Genomic DNA, 20349 nt, shown 5'->3' with positions numbered 1-20349 from the left:
ATATTCCATATGGCACTAAACATAATTTAAAAACTAGATAAAACAGGGGCACCTGGGTGACTCAGTTGAATAAATGGCTGACTTTGGCTCAGGTCATAATCTCGCGGTCTGTGAGTTCAAGCCCAATGATGTGCTCTGTACTGACAGCTCAGAGCCTGGAGCCTGCTTTAGATTCTTTGTCTCCTTTTCTGTCTGCCCCTCCCCTGTTCAAGCTCTGTCTCTCTCTGTCTCAAAAATAAATAAATGTTAAAAAAATTTTTTTAAATCTAGATAAAACATAGAATGGTAGAATCATCATATTGTACACCTGAAAGTAATGTAACATTGTACATTAATTATACTGGAATTTAAAAAAAAATAATTAAAAAATAAAAATAAAAGCTAGATAAAACCTAAATGTCCAATAGTGAGGAATTGGCAAGTGACATCACATCAACATAATTAAATAACAAAAAAAATGACATTTGTAATTATGAAGGAGGAATAGGATTGAAATCCCAGCTAAATTACATAAACTACTAAACAGACATGTAAACCTAGGCAAAGCATGTCTCCTATTTAAGTGTTCATCTCCTTATTTGAAAGCACAAATAATAATACTTATTCTCATATTGATGACATGAAGAGCAAATGGGTTTGCATATATGAAGTGCTCAGCAAAGTTCTTGGAACATCATAACTTCTCACTAGATTATAAAATCTTTGCTACTTATTTTTAAATAAGAAATTAGAAGGTCGCTTGGGTGGCTTAGTCGGTTAAACTTTGGATTTTGGCTCAGGTCATGATCTTATGGTTCATGAGTTTGAGCCCCGTGTCAGGCTCTGTGCTGACAGCTCAGAGCCTGGAGCCTGCTTCAGATTCTGTGTCTCCCTCTCTCTGCCTTTCCCCTACTTGCGTGCAAGCTATCCCTGAAAAATAAATAAGAAATTAGAAATCACTGTGATCATGATTATAGAACACACAAACCTTGGTACATTAACATGAAGTTATAAGTGATGAAGTTTTGGGGGGGATAGTGGGCTTCCTGGTGTCTGAAGCTAATAAGCAAGAAAGAATTTTTGAAGCCATCTTTGGTGGAAATCGGTGGTTTTATTAAAGCACAGGAACAGGACCCCTGGGCAGGAAGAGCTGCCCTGGGACCTTGAGGAGAGACTGGTTATCTGCTATGGAGTTGGGAGAGGTAATAATGTTCAGGGGAAGTTTCCAGGGAGATTTTCATATGCTAAAGAAGACTCCCAGGACACTGGAGGCCTAGCTATTATCAAGCTCCTGTTGTTTTCCTTCTAGCAAAGCATTAGCACTAAGACAGTAGGGAGTTCCTGGAGAAACATTTTACTCTGTACCTCAAGTATTTGTCAGTGGGCTGCAGATTATAAGGAAAGTTAGCTCTGTTTACCATTTCCTTCTGCCTTCATTTCCCACATCACTATGGAGGGGTGATGTTGAGGCTCCAAGAAACAGAGTCTATAGGTTTCTGGAGGTTAGGTTATTGATAAAGATTGCCTTTTCCTTGTGATTTACTAAGATATTCGTATCCTGTAGAGGGAGACTCAGGTCCTGCTGAACTATGCTCTCTATCATTAACTCTTTGTTTTCCCCCTTCCTTTGTTCTTGGGAAGGGAGGAGTGCCTGAGGACTGTCCTACCTGGGGGTGGGGTTGGGGTGTTTGTGGCCTATCATCTGGCCTTATGCTCCCTCATCAGTAAGAATAATTTCTTACATTGTGATTAAGAAAAGAATTTATACCCTGAGCGGCTCAATCTGTTAAGACTAGGAGTCTTGATTTTGGCGGAGGTCATGACTTCAAGGTTTGGTTGGTGGGATCAAGCCCTGAGCCCCATGTTGGGCTTTGCACCGACAGCAGGGAGTCGGCTTGAGATTCGATCTCCCTCTCTCTGCCCGCCCTTACTCCTCTTGGGCATGCTTGCTCATGCACTCTCTCTCTCTCAAAATAAATAAAAAAGAAAAGAACTTATGAAACAGATAAACACAGGTTACAGAGTGTTAATAAGGATTCTACTTTAAAGAAATACTCCCATTCTTCCTATATAGTTTTAAAAAGCTGAATGATTTGAAAGCCCTTAAGACCGCCCATGGTTGCCATAGACAATTTTATATTCATGATTGTACAAACTAGCTGAAGCTTTTGAAAATAAGCAACAAAAAGTTTTTAAAAAACCTCTTTCTACTTGCATTTCAGCAGCTTTCAGAAGGAGTCTAATCAGAAGGGGAGTGGAACTTTGTTCTACTGATGTGCCCTCCAAAATAGCACAGGCTAACAATAGGAGGCCCCAGTGAGGTCCTTTTTATGATGACAAAGAAAACTGCTCCTACAAATCAAAGCCCATATAAACAAGGAAAAGGCTATTTAAAACACTCACAGTCAATGCCAGTTGTCAGCCTGCTAGAGACACTACTTGAAATGACTTGTACCCATCACATATTTATTTCTACAGATGGAGAATTATATATTTGACTTGTTGGAAAGGTTGGTTACTAAAAATACTCTTTTTTAAATAAAACACAGAAAGAGGAACAAAAAGAGTGGCAGCTGCTTATTTCTTTGTAACAAAACGTGACTTGTAATGTGGCGATGGAAAAAGAGCAGAGCCAAAAATGAAGCAATTTATAAAAGCCACATTATAAAACAATGACACAGAATGTAGTGTCGGTTAGAATTTAATGAAACTGCCAGGATCTTCAAATATCAGTCATGTAATTTTGGAACCTTACTGAGAAAACCATACTGAGAAGACGGTACTGAGAATCAGTGTGGTGGTGGTTTAAGAGCAGCTTTTGCTGATACACAAGTAAATTCCTGGCATCGACAGAGAAACAGAACAATGCTCTATGTTAAAATGCAGTGATAAAGGAGGGAATTGTCTTGTGATAAAGAAAAGAATGACTTTATACAGATCACTGTCAGTAACAATAAAAATTCCTGGGTGAACTTTCATTTGGAGTACTTTGTAAAAATGATTAAAAATACCACCTGGACTAAAGTTTTGCCTTTAACTCACACCTACCTAAGTAATTTCTTTGTGTTCTGAGATTAGACGAAAGGCAAACAAAATATACTGTTACTGCTTCCTCACTATCTTCTGCAGACTATTATCCAAATTTCTTTGCCCACTTTTTGTTCTTAGTTTTACTGGTTCCAATTCCCAACTAAGTTGAATCTGGTCCTCAGATACCATTGTTAATTTATTTTAAATCTTTTCTTTCTGGTAATGTACCAAATTGAGGATATAATCCCTTACATTTACCAGTAGTTCCACAGAACTCCAGTGTCTAAGTAAGTATGCTAGTTCCTTTCCCTTGCCTGGCGTTTCTCTATGAAGCAGCTGAAATTAGACAAGCTAGTCAATAAATCTAACCAATGGGAGTTAGAAGATAATATTACTCTATATAACTGAGTTTATTAACTTTTAGTGATTTCTGCAAGTCAAAGCATCACCTCAGCAATAATTGTGAATTTGTATGTATTCTAGATGAAAATTAGCCAAGATCATTTGGCCAATGTGTATAATAGACTGATTTTTTGCTTTTCTTTGAAATCCAAATTGGGACTAAATAAAATGTAATGATTTTAAGTTATGTGATCTTGACTTTAGGTCAGTTTTTCTAGATAAAGGCATTTTTAATAGCTCAAAGTTTTTAGTCCATTTTTAAGTGCATTTATAAACAACCTGAACACTATGCTTCACACCTTCTAGGAATTGTAGGATATTTTGGTTGAAAGGTACCATAGGTGAGCAAGTCTCGTTTCAAATACTCCCCCAGACACGTGCAGGTTCAGATGCCAGAACCAGGCAGTTTTCTGGGAGTCTGGAGTAGACACATCTGTCTTTATTTATTTTTTTAATTTTTTAATGTTTTATTTATTTTTGATACAGACAGAGACAGAGCATGAGAGGGGGAGGGGCAGAGAGAAAAGGAGACACAGATCCGGAAGCAGGCTCCAGGCTCTGAGCTATCCAGGCTCTGAGCTGTCAGCACAGAGCCTGACGCGGGGCTCAAACCCACGAACCTCAGATCTGACCTGAGCCGATGTCGGAGGCTTAACCGACTGAGCCACCCAGGGGCCCCAACACATTTGTCTTTAAAGCTTGGCATCAAGAGGCAGTGAACGAGTGTTCAGAGATGAGGTGGGAAATGCAAATCAAGTAGTAAAACTCAAGTCATATTGAAAATGCTGAGCAGTCAAACGCTAATTAGGCATAAGAGAGACAAAGAGATGGAGGATAGCAGGACAGTGCAACTGCGTTTGGATATCCAGTGAAGGTGGAAATTAGAATCTGGTGAAATACCCTGAAATACTGTGCAAGAATCACAGGGGCTTTTTATAGAGAATGCTTGGCCTTGTTTCTGATTAGGGAATTAAGAGTCTTGAGCCAATTTACATAAGTATTACTGTAAATTTAATCTTTAAGTTCTCTTTATAGAATTCAAGTTGAATTAGCCAGCCAGCCTATATGTGAAGAACTATGGTGGCAGCCACTTATTATTTCCTAAGGATGTCCCTTTTGGTTTTGGAAAACTCTGCATATTGGACAGTTTTTCCTCTTATTGAACCAAAATGGTCCCCTGTAACTTCCCCCAATTGGTCCTTGTCTTTTATGCTATATACAGCTATAACAGAAATGTAATATCAATTGTACTATTTTTAGAAATTCAATGAGACCTAAGAATTCAAGATTCAGGATTAACTGCATATCCTAATTTAGCATCTTAATAGCCAAGAGAAATAAATCTTATTGTACTAGAATTGCAAGCAGGCAATTCATATAATAGTTCTCAAACTTCAAGTGTTTTGTAGCATTTTAAACATTCTCTAATAAAATTCTTCTTAGAGGATAAGAAAAAGTTTTTAATAGGGTTATCGCCAGTATCAACATAGTTAATGAGTACATCTTGAAACAGGGACTCAGCCAGATTTGTTGTAGGGGTGGGGCTTCTATTTTCAGTGACCTTCAAACACATATTCCGAACTGTGGCAGGAAAGAACTGAAGGTTGTTTATTTGAAGTTTCTAATACATTTTGGGGAGAAAATATAAAATATAAAGGAAACATGCTTTCTGAGGAAAATCAAAATGTACTTCCCAAGCTCAAAGGAGTCAGTATATGTAAATTTGTTACCATTTTATTAAAATCAAAGAAAGAAGACAATAAAAAACATTTCATTAAGCAGTCACATTTTTATAAGAGCGCTTTCATTCAGATACAAGTAGCATTTACTCAATACCAAATGGCATCCTTGTTTTTTAGAAATATGCGTTTCAGGAAAATTGTCAAAGAGATGATCAAAAGGCAAACACAGGTGTATTCTACCTGAATTGCAGGAGGGGTACCTTTTGGATTAGATGGCAATTCTGATACTAGTCTTCACAGACCAGTACCAGGGACTGCTCTTGGGACATCTCCCGGGGACTTGAAAATCATTTGCGTTAAGGTGAGGTCAGCCTTCTTGGCCCTACTCCATGGCTGAAGCCTTTTATACATGAGTCTGATACAACAAGCTGTGGTAATCCTCCTTTTCCATGAGGAGGGGCTGTCTTTCTTCATGAAGCTGCTTACTCTTGCGACGGCATAGCAGGCTAGTGAGCCTTCCCAGCATAGCGGTGAGGACGGAGCCTACCAAAGCAGCCCCAATGAGCCATGGCCAGATCCGACTTGCTTGTTCTAAGTAGGGCTTAATGTAATCTTGAAAAATGTCCCGTTCTGAAACAGAAAGATATCCCAGTGTTTTTACTGTTGTCACCATTAGCATCATCATCATCATTAATTATCCCTGCAGAGTATTGTGGAGACAGATGCTTAATTTGAATGCCAGCTCTGTTACTGAGTAGCTATCAGAGCTCAGAAAAGTCACACCTAATATTCCTAAGCCTCAGTTTCTTCATCAGGAAGACAGGAACATAATACCACCTTGCTGGAATGTTTTAAATTGATAGATAACACCTGACCTGTAAATTATGCAGTGCCCACAACCAAGTCAGCTGTTGGAATTTTTAGTTCTTTATTTTGGTATTTGCTTCCATATTTTGAATAGGCAAATATTACCATCTTTTAATTCATCAAGTTTATAGCTAGAGTTCTTCATATAGAAATAATGATTCTTGTTTGCTTAAAACCTCCCTTTTCTTTCCTGAGTCTTTTTGGCATAATAACATCATGATTTGGGATGACATCCACATCTAGGATTTTCATTAGTTTTATTTTTTTAGTGTTTATTTAGTTTTGAGAGAGAGGGACAGAGAGAGAGCGCGAGTGCAAGTGCAAGCAGGGGAGGTGCAGAGAGGGAGAGGAAGAGACGGAAATCTAAGCAGGCTCAAGGCTCTGAGCTGTCAGCACAGAGCCCAACACGGGGCTCAAATTCGCAAACTGCTGAGATTATGACCTAAGCCAAAGTCAGACGGTTACTGCACTGAGCCATCCAGGCACTCCTCCTTCATAAGTTTTATTATATAAATATTATTTACAGTGGAATGATTACATTTCCTTATACCACTTTTCCCTTGGAGTTATTAACTTATTGTATCCCTTTGCTTGATTTAAAAATGCCCATCACTATTTATAAGAGACTTCAAGATATTCCTATACATTTTGTATACAAAGAAGAGAGTGCATCTTGGGCTTACCTTGTAGCAAATGTCTATGTGATTCAAGTCTTGTGCAAAAAACAATATATGTAACTTTGGGGCATTTTCCTTAAAAAGAAAAATGTGTGTCTTCTCTGTTTTCTTTTTTGCTTTTTGCTTAGCTGTAAAGTAGATAGTGTGTTTACAAGGCATTATGGACCATGTGGTCCAGATTAAGCCCTGAGTCTTGTGGAAACAAGAAAGAAGTAGCTCTGGACCCTGGAATTATGGAACTAATATTCAACAACATGCGAAGACTACTATTTGAGCAATAAATAAAGTAACTGATTTAAGCCATAGATATTTGAGCCTGCATCTGCTCTCAATCCTTACCTTCCCATCCTCATTAATGCAAGAACTATAACATTCTTTGAAAACTCTTTCCTTGGCCATAGTTGCCCAGTACATGGTAGACCACTGACACAAGATGGGCCAATCAGAATCACTTCTCAGAACTCACTGTGCTGCAGTTACCAGCTCTTGGGAGCTGATGATAGCCTTACTTCTCGACCTGTAGAAGACAGGATGAATGCATCCCAAAAAATAGAGATGATAGATAGAGAATGAGAGAGATAGTGAGAGGGACAGAGAGACAAAGAGACAGAAACTCTGCCTTTCCCAGAGTTTGAGTGTTCATCCCTCCAAAAAATACTTTGCTTTAATATAATCTCATTCCAATGGGTCTTCTGCCATTTGCATCTTTGAAAGTCTTGATTATTTTAAAAAGTTAATTATAAGTCCACTACAATAAAAGATGGAGTAAAAACCTTAGGGAATTCTGGAATTGCAATGACAGTAAAACCTATCGTGGGTAACTTGTTCTGTGAGTGTTCTTCAAGATGAGCAAACATCCCCAATAAGTTTTCACTTGACAAATGAGTGACGTCTTGCAATATGAGTAGTGTGTGATGCTGAACGTTCCATGATCACAACTGAGCCCATGGTTATTAAATTCTCTTTGATATATGAGTGCTTTGAATGACAAGCATGTTTCCAGAATGAATTGTGCTCACAAGCCAATTGTGCTCACATAAACTCTATGTATAATAAAATGAGATACACAAACCAATGAGAAAAGGAATATTTATTTAGTAACATACCTTGGAAAGCATGGGTAGCAACATGAAATAAAATTTAAAATGAAGTCTCAGTGTTCCCCACAAACCTCAATAATGTTCAGAATGATTAAAGCAGAAATGTTCTTTTTTGGTTTTTAATCAGGAGAATTTGTTAAAAATGAATTTCATAGTACTAAAGCCTCATATCGATTCAAAGAATATGAAGGTGTAGCTTCTCTGGCTTATTTGGGGCTGTAGGGCTAAAACCCTGTCCGTTTCTCCTTCTGTCCTTGACACCATCCTTTTGCCAGCGATCACTAAGTTATGTCTAAAATTCCTAGAACCCATTAAGCACAATTTGAACAGTGTTGCAATTCAGAATTTCTCTTCAGGAAGGGAAAACAACACCAAATAAATTGTATAAAACATTTAGAACTGTGATATTTATTTTTTTTTTGAGATTATAGTTGTTTTATTTTTTTCTTTATCCTTTTTGGTGTTTTCCAATTTTTCTTTTTTTTTTAATAGTTTATTGTCAAATTGGTTTCCATATAACACCCAGTGCTCTTCCCCACAAGTGTCCTCCTCCATCACCACCACCTCTTTTCCCCCCTCCCCCTCTCCCTTCAACCCTCAGTTTGTTTTCAGTACTCAACAGTCTCTCAAGTTTTGCGTCCCTCTCTCTCCCCAACTCTCTTTTCCTCTTCCCCTCCCCCCTGGTCCTCCATTAGGTTTCTCCTGTTCTCCTGTTAGACTTATGAGTGCAAACATATGGTATCTGTCCTTCTCCACCTGACTTATTTCTCTTAGCATGACACCCTCGAGGTCCCTCCACTTTCTTACAAATGGCCGGATTTCATTCTTTCTCCTGGCCATGTAATACTCCATTGTATATATATATGCCACATCTTCTTGATTCACTCATCAGGTGATGAACATTTAGGCTCTTTCCACGATTTGGCTATTGTTGACAGTGCTGCTATGAACATTGGGGTACATGTGCTCCTATGCATCAGCATTTCTGTATCCCTTGGGTAAATCCCTAGCAGTGCTATTGCTGGGTCATAAGGGAGTTCTATGGATAGTTTTTTGAGGAGTCTCCACACTGTTTTCCAGAGGGGCTGCACCAGTTTACATTCCCACCAACAGTGTAAGAGGGTGCCCGTCTCTGCACACCCTCGCCAGCATCTATAGTCTCTTGATTTGTCCATTTTAGCCACTCTGACTGGTGTGAGGTGATATCTCGGTGTGGTTTTTATTTGTGTTTTCCTGATGATGAGTGAGAACTGTGATATTTAAATCTAAACAATGAAAGCCAAAAAGCTAAAATTAAAAAGAAATATAAAAAAGTTACTGTTTTCAATATATTTAAAATTATTTTGAAAATGGGACTACAAATGCCAGGCTTAGATTGATAGTGGTCACTTCAGTATATAAAGTTTGTTTAAAATATCTAGCAAAGTGCAGAGTATATAGAGATTCCATAATAAATATGATTTCCTCTATTTCAGGATCAGCTCGTCATAATTTTAAAATACTATTTCTATGCCTGTCTTGCTATTCAGCTCCTCTTATAATCTCTCTACTTCAGTTTACTCTAAGTGGTTTCAATTTTTACTGCTACCAATGGACTTCCCTGAAACACTTTGTATTTCTCAAAGGTGCCAAATGAAAATTCAGACTTTTTCATCTCTTTGCTTTGGAACCCAAAGAATTCACCTTTAACTTATTTCTTAATATTATAATTGCTCTATCTTTGCCTACCTAAATTCCATTATTCTTGTTATCCTTTCTCTTCAGAAGGAAGAGAATAATAAAGTCTTCTGTTTGTTTTGTGCTCTATCATGTTCAAATCATAAGCTCATTTACCCACAAAACAAACTCATAAGTTAGTTAGGGACCATTATCCTAACTTAATGAATTAGGAATCTGTAACTTAGAAAGTTTGCCTGTAATACTTACACCAGGCAATGTATATATAGTCCTTGGCAAAATGCCTGGCACATAGAAAGCAATTTATAATTGTTAGTGATTCTTGTTTTTCCATACAATTTCAACAATATTTCAGCTGAACCAGCTTCTAATCAGAGTTTTCTTTCTCAAAACTACTTTTGGATTCTCAGACTCTGTCTTTGTTCCCTTGTAACCCTTGGCACTATTGTCTATGTATTGTAATTATCTACGTGTATTATATGTAATTATTTATATGTATTATGTGTATTTTCAGGTTTGATCATAAGTTTTTGAGAGGCAAGTATTGTATCTCATTTATCTTTCATTCATTCATTCATTCATTCATTCATACAACGGATGTTCACTGAGACACATTATAAGCCCAGTGGTGGTTCTGGCACGTGTACGTGAAAAGATAAACAAGTAGAATCCCTGGCCTGAGGGTAACAGTAACTGAAAGAGGAGACTAACAAGTAAACAAATTATTTCAAGAGCAATGCTGTAATGATGGAAGTAAGCAAAAGATACAATGGGATCATGGTGGAAAGAGCTCATATGTGTCTGGGGAGTTAAGGGAGGCCTCCCAGAAAACCATGTCACTGAGTAGAAGAATGAATGAAAACTTGAGCATGTGATGATGGCTGGCCATCCCAAGAAAAAAGTAACAGCACGCAGCTGTGTATACACGTGGGCAAATAGAGCTACTGAACACGTCTGTGAATGATAGAAGCCTCATCATCAAATCACAACTGCAGAACAAGGCACACTAGTTACCGTGATTGTGCCTTCTCTGATTTTTAACATCAAATGTCAAGGTCTTAGGGATAAACTGGGATAAGGAAACTCTCAACAGAGCAGTATCATACAGAAATCAGGATCGCATTTTCCAGTAGCATTAAAGACTCAACCTTTCATTGCCAAAGCTTTTTGGTCTCACCTTTAATCAGTTATGCATGCAGACAAAATCACCTGCTGCTCATTTTTTAAAAGCATCACTAAATTCAATTATAAGAGAAAATGTTTGACAAATGCCAGACATCAGCTGCCTTTTACAGAAAACACTTAAGTAATTATGAACATGAGTACCTGAATGATGAATAATAAACTTCTTGAACTAAATTACATAAAGCAGTTTTTAAAGATGTTTTTAGTAGGTCTAAAGTTCAGCAATAAATAAGAATAAATTTTAAACTCCTTGAATGTACAACAGAAGTGATAGAATAATTCATAAAATAGAAAATAGGCAATTGCTATTGTTGATTTTTAAATTCAGACTTCTCTAAAATTAATGAAGATGCACAGCTGTATGAAAAGTACTCTAAACAAATAAAACATTTCCAATCAACTTTAATTTTTTAAAAATAGGTAAGTAGAAATAAATCATAAATAACTTGCCCCTAATGTGATTCTTGGATCCCCCTGTCCCTTCTCTCTTCTGATGTATTTTGTTGCCTTTTCAGTAAAAACTACCCACGTGGACTCCAGAGAGGAACCATGAAATGGAACATAATGTACAAGACATATAGGGACTAAAGAGAACATCTCTAGTGTGGAGTAATGGAAAGAAAATTAGTTTGGGATTCAATATTAGCCACTTAGTATCTTTGTAACTTAGAATTCATCACTTTATCTTTCTGTCCTCAATTTACCTCCAAAACAAAAGAAAAATCACTACTACATAAGATTGTGAAGATTAGCAGAGATAATAATTTACTTGCTAATGTTTATAACTTATATCCTATTGGTATCTGCAGGCCTGAATGTCTTCTGAGTTTCAAGGTCAACCAACTGCCCCAGAGACATATTTGCCTTGATGTCTCCTATCATCCCATTTCACTACATAACAAATGCAAACATGAGATTCCCACAAGTCTGGGCTCCTACTGATACTGTCTCAGTGAACGTATCACCATGCATCATATTCACAGGCCAGAAAGCTTAAAGGCATCCCTAATATCTCCTTCTTTCTCATCTCATATGATTCATATGAATCCATGATTCTAACCTTGGAATTATTTTCCAACTTCTATATATTTTATATAACTTCAAAATAATATCAAATTCTTTCATGTTTTCTGCCTCCCTCCCTACCTTCTGGATTTTTTAGGTCATTAGGTAAGTAGTTGTTTAAGGTCTTACATTAAGCTGTAGACTCCATAAAGATAGACCGTGTTGTTTACCACTGTATCCATTGTATCTAAGACCATGCTTTGTTATTAAATGTTATTAAATACATGTATGTAGAAAGAAAATAAATCAGTAACACCACCTATAAAGTACCTAGTGTGATAGAAGGCTTGAAATATGTTAAAAATACATATCTAAACCCGACCTGGGTATTAAAAGGGGAGACATTTTTCTAGCAAGCTTTACTTATATTGGTTAGAGACACCACCCTTCGTGATCAATATCACTTGTACTCAAATTGATTCATTGATTTCACTCCAATGATACCAGATAGCATTTGATATTTAAACTAGAGAAGCTTGAAATATATCAATTCTAATCTTGTAGAGCACACAGTCAAGGTGGAGTGGGGAAAGATTCATACATAAAAAATTACTATGTAACTCTAATAAAGGAATAATTAAACATGACTACATAGATGTATAAAGTGATTTAATATCTGAGAGGTTGACAAATGGACAAACAGGATTAGAATTTAGCCAGAGAGAACAGCATGTTTAAAAGCATGAGCCCTGGATTGGAAGAATAAATATTGTTAAAATGTCATTAGCACCCAAAGCAATCTACACATTCAATGCAATCCCCATCAAAATTGCACCAGCATTCTTCTCAAAGCTAGAACAAACTATCCTACAGTTCAATGGAACCACAAAAGACCCCACATAGCCAAAGTAATACTGAAGAAGAAAACAAAAATGGGAGGCATCACAATCCCAGACTTTAGCCTCTACTACAAAGCTGTCATCATCAAGACAGTATGGTATTGGCACAAAAACAGACACATTGACCAATGGAATAGAATAGAGAGCCCAGAACTGGGCCCACAAATGTATGGCCAACTAAACTTTGACAAAGCAGGAAAGGGTATCCAATGGAAAAAAGACTGCCTCTTTAGCAGGTGGTGCTGGGAGAACTGGACAGCAACATGCAGAAGAATGAAACTAGACCACTTTCTTACACCATACACAAAAATCAACTCAAAGTGGCTGAAGGACCTAAATGTGAGACAGGAAACCATCAAAATCCTCGAGGAGAAAGTAGGAAACAACCTCCTTGACCTCCACTGCAGCAACTTCCTACTCACCACATCCCCAAAGGCAAGAGAATCAAAAGCAAAAAATGAACAATTGGGACCTCATCAAGATAAAAGGCTTCTGCACTGCAAAAGAAACAATCAACAAAACGAACAGGCAACCGATGGAATGGGAAAAGATAGTTGCAAATGACATATCAGATAAAGGGCTAGTATCCAAAATCAGCAAGAAACTCACCAAACTCCACACCTGGAAAATGAATAATCCAGTGAAGAAATGGGCAGAAGACATGAATGAACACTTCTCTAAAGAAGACATCCAGATGGCCAACAGGCACATGAAATGATGCTCAGCATCACTCATCATCAGGAAAATACAAATCAAAACCATACTGAGATACCACCTCACACCAGTCAGAGTGGCTAAAATGAACAAATCAAAAGACTGTAGATGCTGGCCAGGATGTGGAGAGATGGGCACCCTCCTACACTGTTAATGGGAATGTAAACTGGTGCAGCTGCTCTGGAAAACAGTGTGGAGGTTCCTCAAAAAATTATCAGTAGATCTCCCCTATGACCCAGCAATAGCACTGCTAGGGATTTACCTAAGGGATACAGAAGTGCTGATGCACAGGGGCACATGTACCCCAATTTTCATAGTGGCACTTTCAACAATAGCCAAATCATGGAAAGAGCCTAAATGTCAATCACCTGATGAATGGATCAAGAAGATATGGTTTATATATACAATGGAATACTACATGACAATGAGAAAGAATGAAATTTGGTTATCTGTGGCAATGTGGATAGAACTCGAGGGTGTCAAGCTAAATGAAATAAATCAGGCAGAGAAGAACAGATACCATATGTTTTCACTCATAGGTCTAACAGGAGAAACTTAACAGAGGACCATGGATAGGGGAATGGTGGAAATAGAGTTAGGGAGAGGGAGAAGGGCAAATCATGAGAGACTCTTGAGTACTGAAAAGAAACTGAGGTCTGAAGGGGGAGGGGGAAAGGGGAAGGGGAGTGATGGTCATGGAGGAGGACACTTGTGGGGAAGAGAACTGGGTGTTATACGGAAACCAACTTGACAATAAACTATATAAAAAAATAAAAAAATAAAAGCATGAGCCCATGAAAAGAGTCTGGCATGTTTCAGAAATGCAAATCATGAAAAGCTAAGTGGTGAAACTTTGAAAAGTCATTACAAATAGAACTCTTTCTTTATGCATGGTGGTGTGTTTATAGTTGGAAGGTAAAGTATGTTGCTTGAGACTGTCCCCTTTTTGACTTGGAGAAAGCCCTCCCCTTACCACACCTCTGCCCTTTGCAAAATTCCCTGTTCTCAATGGTCTCTATGATCTCCATTATCTCAAAGTTTTGAAAGAACTGATTTCCAGTGGCAGCCATTTTTGTATTGCCCCTGATTTTCAGAAGCAAGACAGGTTAATCAAAGCCATATTTGTTCAACTAATGATCTCCCAAAGAGTAGGTAAATGTTGATAAAATATAGGTTCTCCTGTTAGCCCTAAATTGTAGTTCTGCTATGCCACATACTAACTAGATGGCCTGGGACAACTTATTTATATTCTTTAGGCCTCAGTTTTCTCACCTAAATAGGAAGAAAGAAAGAATAGTACCTAATTCGTAGGATAGTTGTGAAGTTTAAATAATGCATACAGCACAGCTAGATGTTTCTGGCACATAAAAAAATACTCAATATGTGTTATAGCTATTATGAAATGACTCCATTTCTCTCCTTAGGGTAATTTTACATTGCTTATCCTACTCAAATAGAAGAATTTAGCATTCTATAAATACATTGTACATGCTCCACCTCTATTTTTCTTACTATTCTCTTCATTTAGAATATTTGCTGCCATTTTTTCCTCTGCTACCTGCCTGTTCATCCTTCAAGGTCTTGTCTTCCTAGGTTGAATTATTCAGAAATCATTGCTTTCTCCTCTGTGCTCATTGGATTTTGTTTATGACTTTTGCTGCACTTAACATATACTGATGTTTTGTACTTTCTTGCAGTTATCTGACTTCCACACTGAATTTAGAGCTCCTTGAGGTTTGGAACTTTGTCAGTCCTTTATGTCCTTAAAATCTAGCACAAGAGGTAGAAAATTGGTAAATGTCATTTTATTTGTTTGTTTAATTTACTTGTTTTCATGAATTAGAATTAAAAAAATTTTTTTTAATGTTTTATTTATTTTTAATACAGAGAGAGAGCATGAGAGGGGGAGGGGCAGAGAGAGAAGGAGACACAGAACTGGAAGCAGGCTCCAGGCTCTGGAGCTAGCCGCCAGCACAGAGCCTGACGCGGGGCTCGAACCCACGAACGTGAGATCTGACCTGAGCCGAAGTCGGAGACTCAACCGACTGAGCCACCCAGGCGCCCCATGAATTAGAATTTTTATGCATTATCAATTAATATAATGAAACATCAGTGCTTATTGAATACATCTTACCCACAAGCCATATGTTTTGTTTGTTTGTTGATTTACTGTTTTTGGATATTGATCCTTTTGTGTTAGAGTAGAGCATTATAGTGAAATGAAGAGAAGTCCTTATAGTATTGTCATCTGGCTCCTCCACATATTGGTGTTTGATATTGGGAAAGCAGTATCAAAAGCCTCACCTATTTCTAGAGATAATAATTCTCACCCTAATATATGATTGATTAGTAATGCATGTATGAGACCTGCATGTAGGAAGCTCTTGGGTGGGAGAAGGCATTGTTACCTGTTCCTCATTTATTAGGAAGATATTGACATATTTCTACTCAGGAAGATTATTTAAAGCCCAGATGCAATTATCATCTTAGTGTTTTATATTATTAGCTTAATCATAGTCCTAGCAATTATATTATAATCATTCTTTTTTCTTCCTTTTCCTCCTCCTTGCTTCTCTCCTCCTCCTCCTTCTCATTCTTCTCTCTGTTGTTGTTGTTATTATTATTGTTATTATTAATTGGGCTTAAAATAAAAACATCCATAAGTTTTCTTGGTAATCATAGCAGAAAGTTTCCAAAGATGATTCTAAAAGTACTATATATATATTTTTTCTTTTTACTTATTTACTTATTTATTTATTTTGGAGAGATAGAAAGTGTGTGCAAGCAGGGGAAGGCCAGAAGGAAAGGGAGAGGGAGAGAGAGAGAGCGAGCAAGAGAGAGAGAGAGAATCCCAAGCGGGCTTAAGCTGAGCTGGATCAACACAGGGCTCAATTCCATGACCCTGGGATCATGACCTGAGCCAAAATCAAAAGTTAGACACCGAACCAACAGAGCCACCCAGGTCTCCCTGAAACTACTAGATATTTATCTTGTACCACACCACACTGGACTCTTTAATACATCATATTATTTTAATTATCACAATATCTCTTGAAGTAATCTGACCCCAATATTTCAGGTTAAAAGACTTAGATTTATATATTGAAGCAAGATTTCCAAAGTCAGTTGATAGAGTCATGTCATAAACCCTCTTTTTCCCTTCTGATTTTTTTAAAATTGTAGTGTTCTTTCCATGGTTGCCATATACAAATGCCCTATATCAATCAGAATGGATGTGAAATTAAAGATCCTTGCAACTTAGTTCATGTAATAATAAATTAGTGACAAATTATGGTTTGTAGTGTACTTTTCCCAATTTAGAGGTTTTGGGGATAACATTGTAAAAACATGGGGTTATATACTCTCTCAAAAGAAACTAGTTGCACAAGATTCATCATTTCAGTGAAAGAAATTAAACTTTACCTGAATCTTGTAGGTTGCTATAGTCATAGCCCAGATCTCTGGATGAAATAAAGAAATCACCATTTCTGTATAGAGGTATAAAAGGAACCATGTAGGACTCCCGGTTATGTCCAATGGGTGCATTGGCTTCTGGATAAACTTCTTGAAGAGGTTGGTGCCTTCGGAGCCATTGTTCAAAAATGCTGTAGAGAAAAGGATTATTCAGACTCAGAAACATGTTTATAAAAGAAATATTTATAATTCAAGGCATAGCTTAAAATCCCAAGACATGGAAGGATGCCACATATATTTTTCACGCTTTGCAAATATTTTGTAAAGCACTAGTTCATTCTGTCAGACCCTGATGAAGCTCACTCATTCGAAAGAAATATGAGAGGATAACTATGAATAGGGAATTTCTCAGGTAAATGAACTTTACATGACAAGTTTAGACCTTTCAGAATGCTGCAGAGCAAGAGTAATTATTGGTTGAATGACAACTGAGTCAGAGTTGTAAATTAAATACATTTCTTGTCTCAAAGAAAGTTAGCCTAAAGAAAGAACACATAAAACTAAGTTGGAATCAGTACTGAAATTTGGTCTTTATTTTTTTTTTTTTATTTATTTTTTATTTTTTTGGTCATGGCAGGGGACTTTCAATTTTTTAACCATCTTGTTATGTTTGGTGAAGGGTATGCTTAATGAAACTCGAGGTGAGAACGAGCCTATCTCTTATAATGGAGACTAAAAATACTTGGATTTGGTTTTCCAACTTCTCCTGATCTAGACTATGACCATATGATCCACACTCAATCACATATATCCATCCAAGACTTTGAAACGGAAGATAGTGACATACAGACGCATGGGCAATGAAAAACTACTCTGGTCATGGCCAAAGGCACTTGTGATAACAACATCCAATTTTTAGGGCTTATGAGACCAGAAGTACCAGGAAAGGAATATCCTGTGTTCTATAGCATGGCTTTAGCTGATCTCTTTGCTGCTACTCCCCTCCTCCCGTGTTTCCACTGATTTCTGAACTTCCTTCTCCATGATTTCCTGAGCTATCCAATATCTTATTAGCAAATTCTTTTTCCGTTTAAATCAGCCAGAGTTAGTGTCTGTTGTGTGCAATTAAAATTTCTGACTGGGACGAAAGCTAAACATTTAAGAGATTAAAAAGATTGAGTAAGAATGAAGTAGAAATTCAAACTATAGAAGAATTTATAGTATATTAAAATTTAGTATAATATACTAAATGTATGACAAAGAGAATAGCTCTGTATTATCAGACTATATAACAGAGGGAAGAACACAAGACCTAAAATCAGAGAACTCCCCTTGAGGCCTAGCTCTGTGCTTTAAAAACTGTATGACTCTAAGCAAATCACGAAAGTTCTTGGTGATCTAGCCTCTTCATCCTTAAATGAAAGCAATAATATCTGCCCTATTTCCAAAGGGATTATCCAGTGTGATAATATTTATGAAAGTACTAAATAAGTAAGCTATTGTTACTTAGCTATAAAACTTATGCCAGGAGATAAAAAGTTAGTGCATTGTCACAGTGATTGTGTCTAAAAAGGAAAGTGATAATGCTTCAAACAAGCCAAAATTTGAAAAAACATTTTGAAGTACAATAAAGAAAATGATATAAAATAGCAACATGGTGATCATTTTTTCCACAATGGAAAACAATCCTATTTGCTTAGAGAACCTTGACTTCAAATAGGAGTTGTGGTTAAAGTTAGCTTTTAATTGTGAGTTAATCAAAGGATCAGCAGGCCACTGATAAATACTGAAAATCTGATCCATAAATATCAAATGCTCTCTAAATAGCCCAACAACTAAATAAGTTTACTGAGTTCTTATTGGAGAAATAAGAGCCCACATAAAAAAGTGAGTTCCATGGGTTGTAACAAGGGAAATTTGTGAAAATGTCTTAACATGTTTGATTTTGCTTTATCTGTGAATTGGGAATAATATTTATGGATTAATTACTATAATGTAAGTCAGATATATATTTATGTGCTTAACAAATGGTAAGTGGAAACAATCATCATCCTCATCCCCTCTTCCTCTTCTCCCGCTTCATTATTAACTTTCTACTGGATGAACTTTACAATTAGCGAGAGACCTGAGACATACTGTAATAGAAATGCCGGAGCCATGTACATTTGAACATGTACATGTTATAAAGGGTTATGATTCTGACCAGCAAGAATGAAAAAGGAGAAGATATGGGAAAATTGGCCTCTGTGTGTGTCTTCTCAACTAAAGAAATTGGGAATGGGTTTAACAAATAAGGCCCAAATTCTATTCAAGACCCAAAATTTTATTCATTAGGTTTTTTTTGTTTTAACTTCTGCAGTTTTTTCTTTGCATGAAAGCATTACTTATTCATTACATACAATTCAGAAAATATAAATGGGCAAAAATGAAAGGAGAAAACAATTCACAAAATCACTTCATATTTTGTTACATCTAGTTTATAAAATATGCATAACACTATGTATATATTTTAACAAAAAATAGAACTGTATTATAATGTTTAAAAGGTATTTTATTTGGTTTAAGCAATATTTAATGTTTAAACAATATTTAAACATGCTTAAACAATGTTTGTTTACCTGCTTTTCAACTGGCCAATCTATTTTCTTTTTAATGAGGAGGAGGCATTCTGATACAGTTAATCTGTCCCCCTACCTATTAAACTTTGATTGTGAGAAGGCCTAATATACAGTGAGCTACCAGATAAGGGCTTGAGGCAAAAATTCTGCCTTTTGTGAATTGAGAAAAATTACTACTTTAGTTCAGCTTATAAATAATCTTTTTTTTGGGCCAAGAAATAAAAATTCTTTACTAGGTAAGACGAGGACATCAGTTCTTAGCACCAAAAGGTTTAATGGATAAAACCATTAATGTGCTCACCCACCTTATCAACCTCTTAAAATGAAAGTATTAATCTCGATTAAATTCTTCGTCCATGGTACTCATCTTCAGTTAATTTTGTCAAACCATATCTAAAATGACTCGCATTGGAATTCTGATGCTTAACCTAGATAATCACACTGCCATTATCAGAAGACCTTATTTTCCTACCAAAGATTTATATAAACTGTATCCAGACAGTTTTCTAGAATTAGAAAAAGGTAAAGATGATCACAGACGCAACTAAGAAGAGACATGCTTTATGTGTAAAAGTAACATGAGATTCTGGTTTCAAATCTGACGTGTAAAAACCCTGGCACTCCCATCCTCACAGCAAGAAAAAGCTAGACAAAAGGAAAATTTACAACTTTTCTTGGGCTATGAGAGAATGAAGTCACAGGATATCTGTCACTCTCAAAACTGGAGAGAAGTGCCATTATGAAATAAGCCCTCAGCCTTCTCTGTCACAAACCTGTTTAATTCACAGGAAATTATGACCAGAGGCTTAACCTAGCTGGAGGAAGGGGATTCCAGCTCTTCTGTCTCACTTAAGGGGAAATAAAACATAGGCCACATTGGTCAGGGTTTCAAGGAAATAAAATGGGAATGCCATAACCAAAAAAAGTAGGAGCTAGAGGGAAAGAAAAGCTATTTCATCGGAGAAACACTCATGAAGGTCACAGCCCAAAGGCACTGGCCAAGTAAAAGACTGAAATTTAATCAGAATATTTTAAAACACAATGTCCCCTCCCACCTTCATGCTCTACAATGAATCAACAGAGCTCCAGTATCATGGCAC

General features: G+C 36.8%; 1 protein-coding gene across 1 annotated transcript in view; it reads right to left on the bottom strand.

The window, feature by feature from the left end:
* Window positions 1-5129: 5129 nt before the first annotated feature.
* The window catches only part of TYR (tyrosinase), a 96793-nt gene continuing 81573 nt past the window's right edge, over window positions 5130-20349 (bottom strand). The window contains exons 4-5 of the mRNA XM_029914688.1: window positions 16641-16822; window positions 5130-5723 (exon numbers count right to left, since the gene is read on the bottom strand). Coding sequence (XP_029770548.1) covers window positions 5497-5723; window positions 16641-16822 — 409 coding nt within the window. The 3' untranslated portion in view covers window positions 5130-5496. The remainder of the gene's footprint in view (window positions 5724-16640; window positions 16823-20349) is intronic.

This window comes from Suricata suricatta, chromosome 11 (assembly GCF_006229205.1).
Source record: "Suricata suricatta isolate VVHF042 chromosome 11, meerkat_22Aug2017_6uvM2_HiC, whole genome shotgun sequence".
NCBI lineage: Eukaryota > Metazoa > Chordata > Mammalia > Carnivora > Herpestidae > Suricata > Suricata suricatta.
Note: the sequence above shows the minus strand (reverse complement) of the source record. Positions and strands in the feature narration are given on the sequence as shown.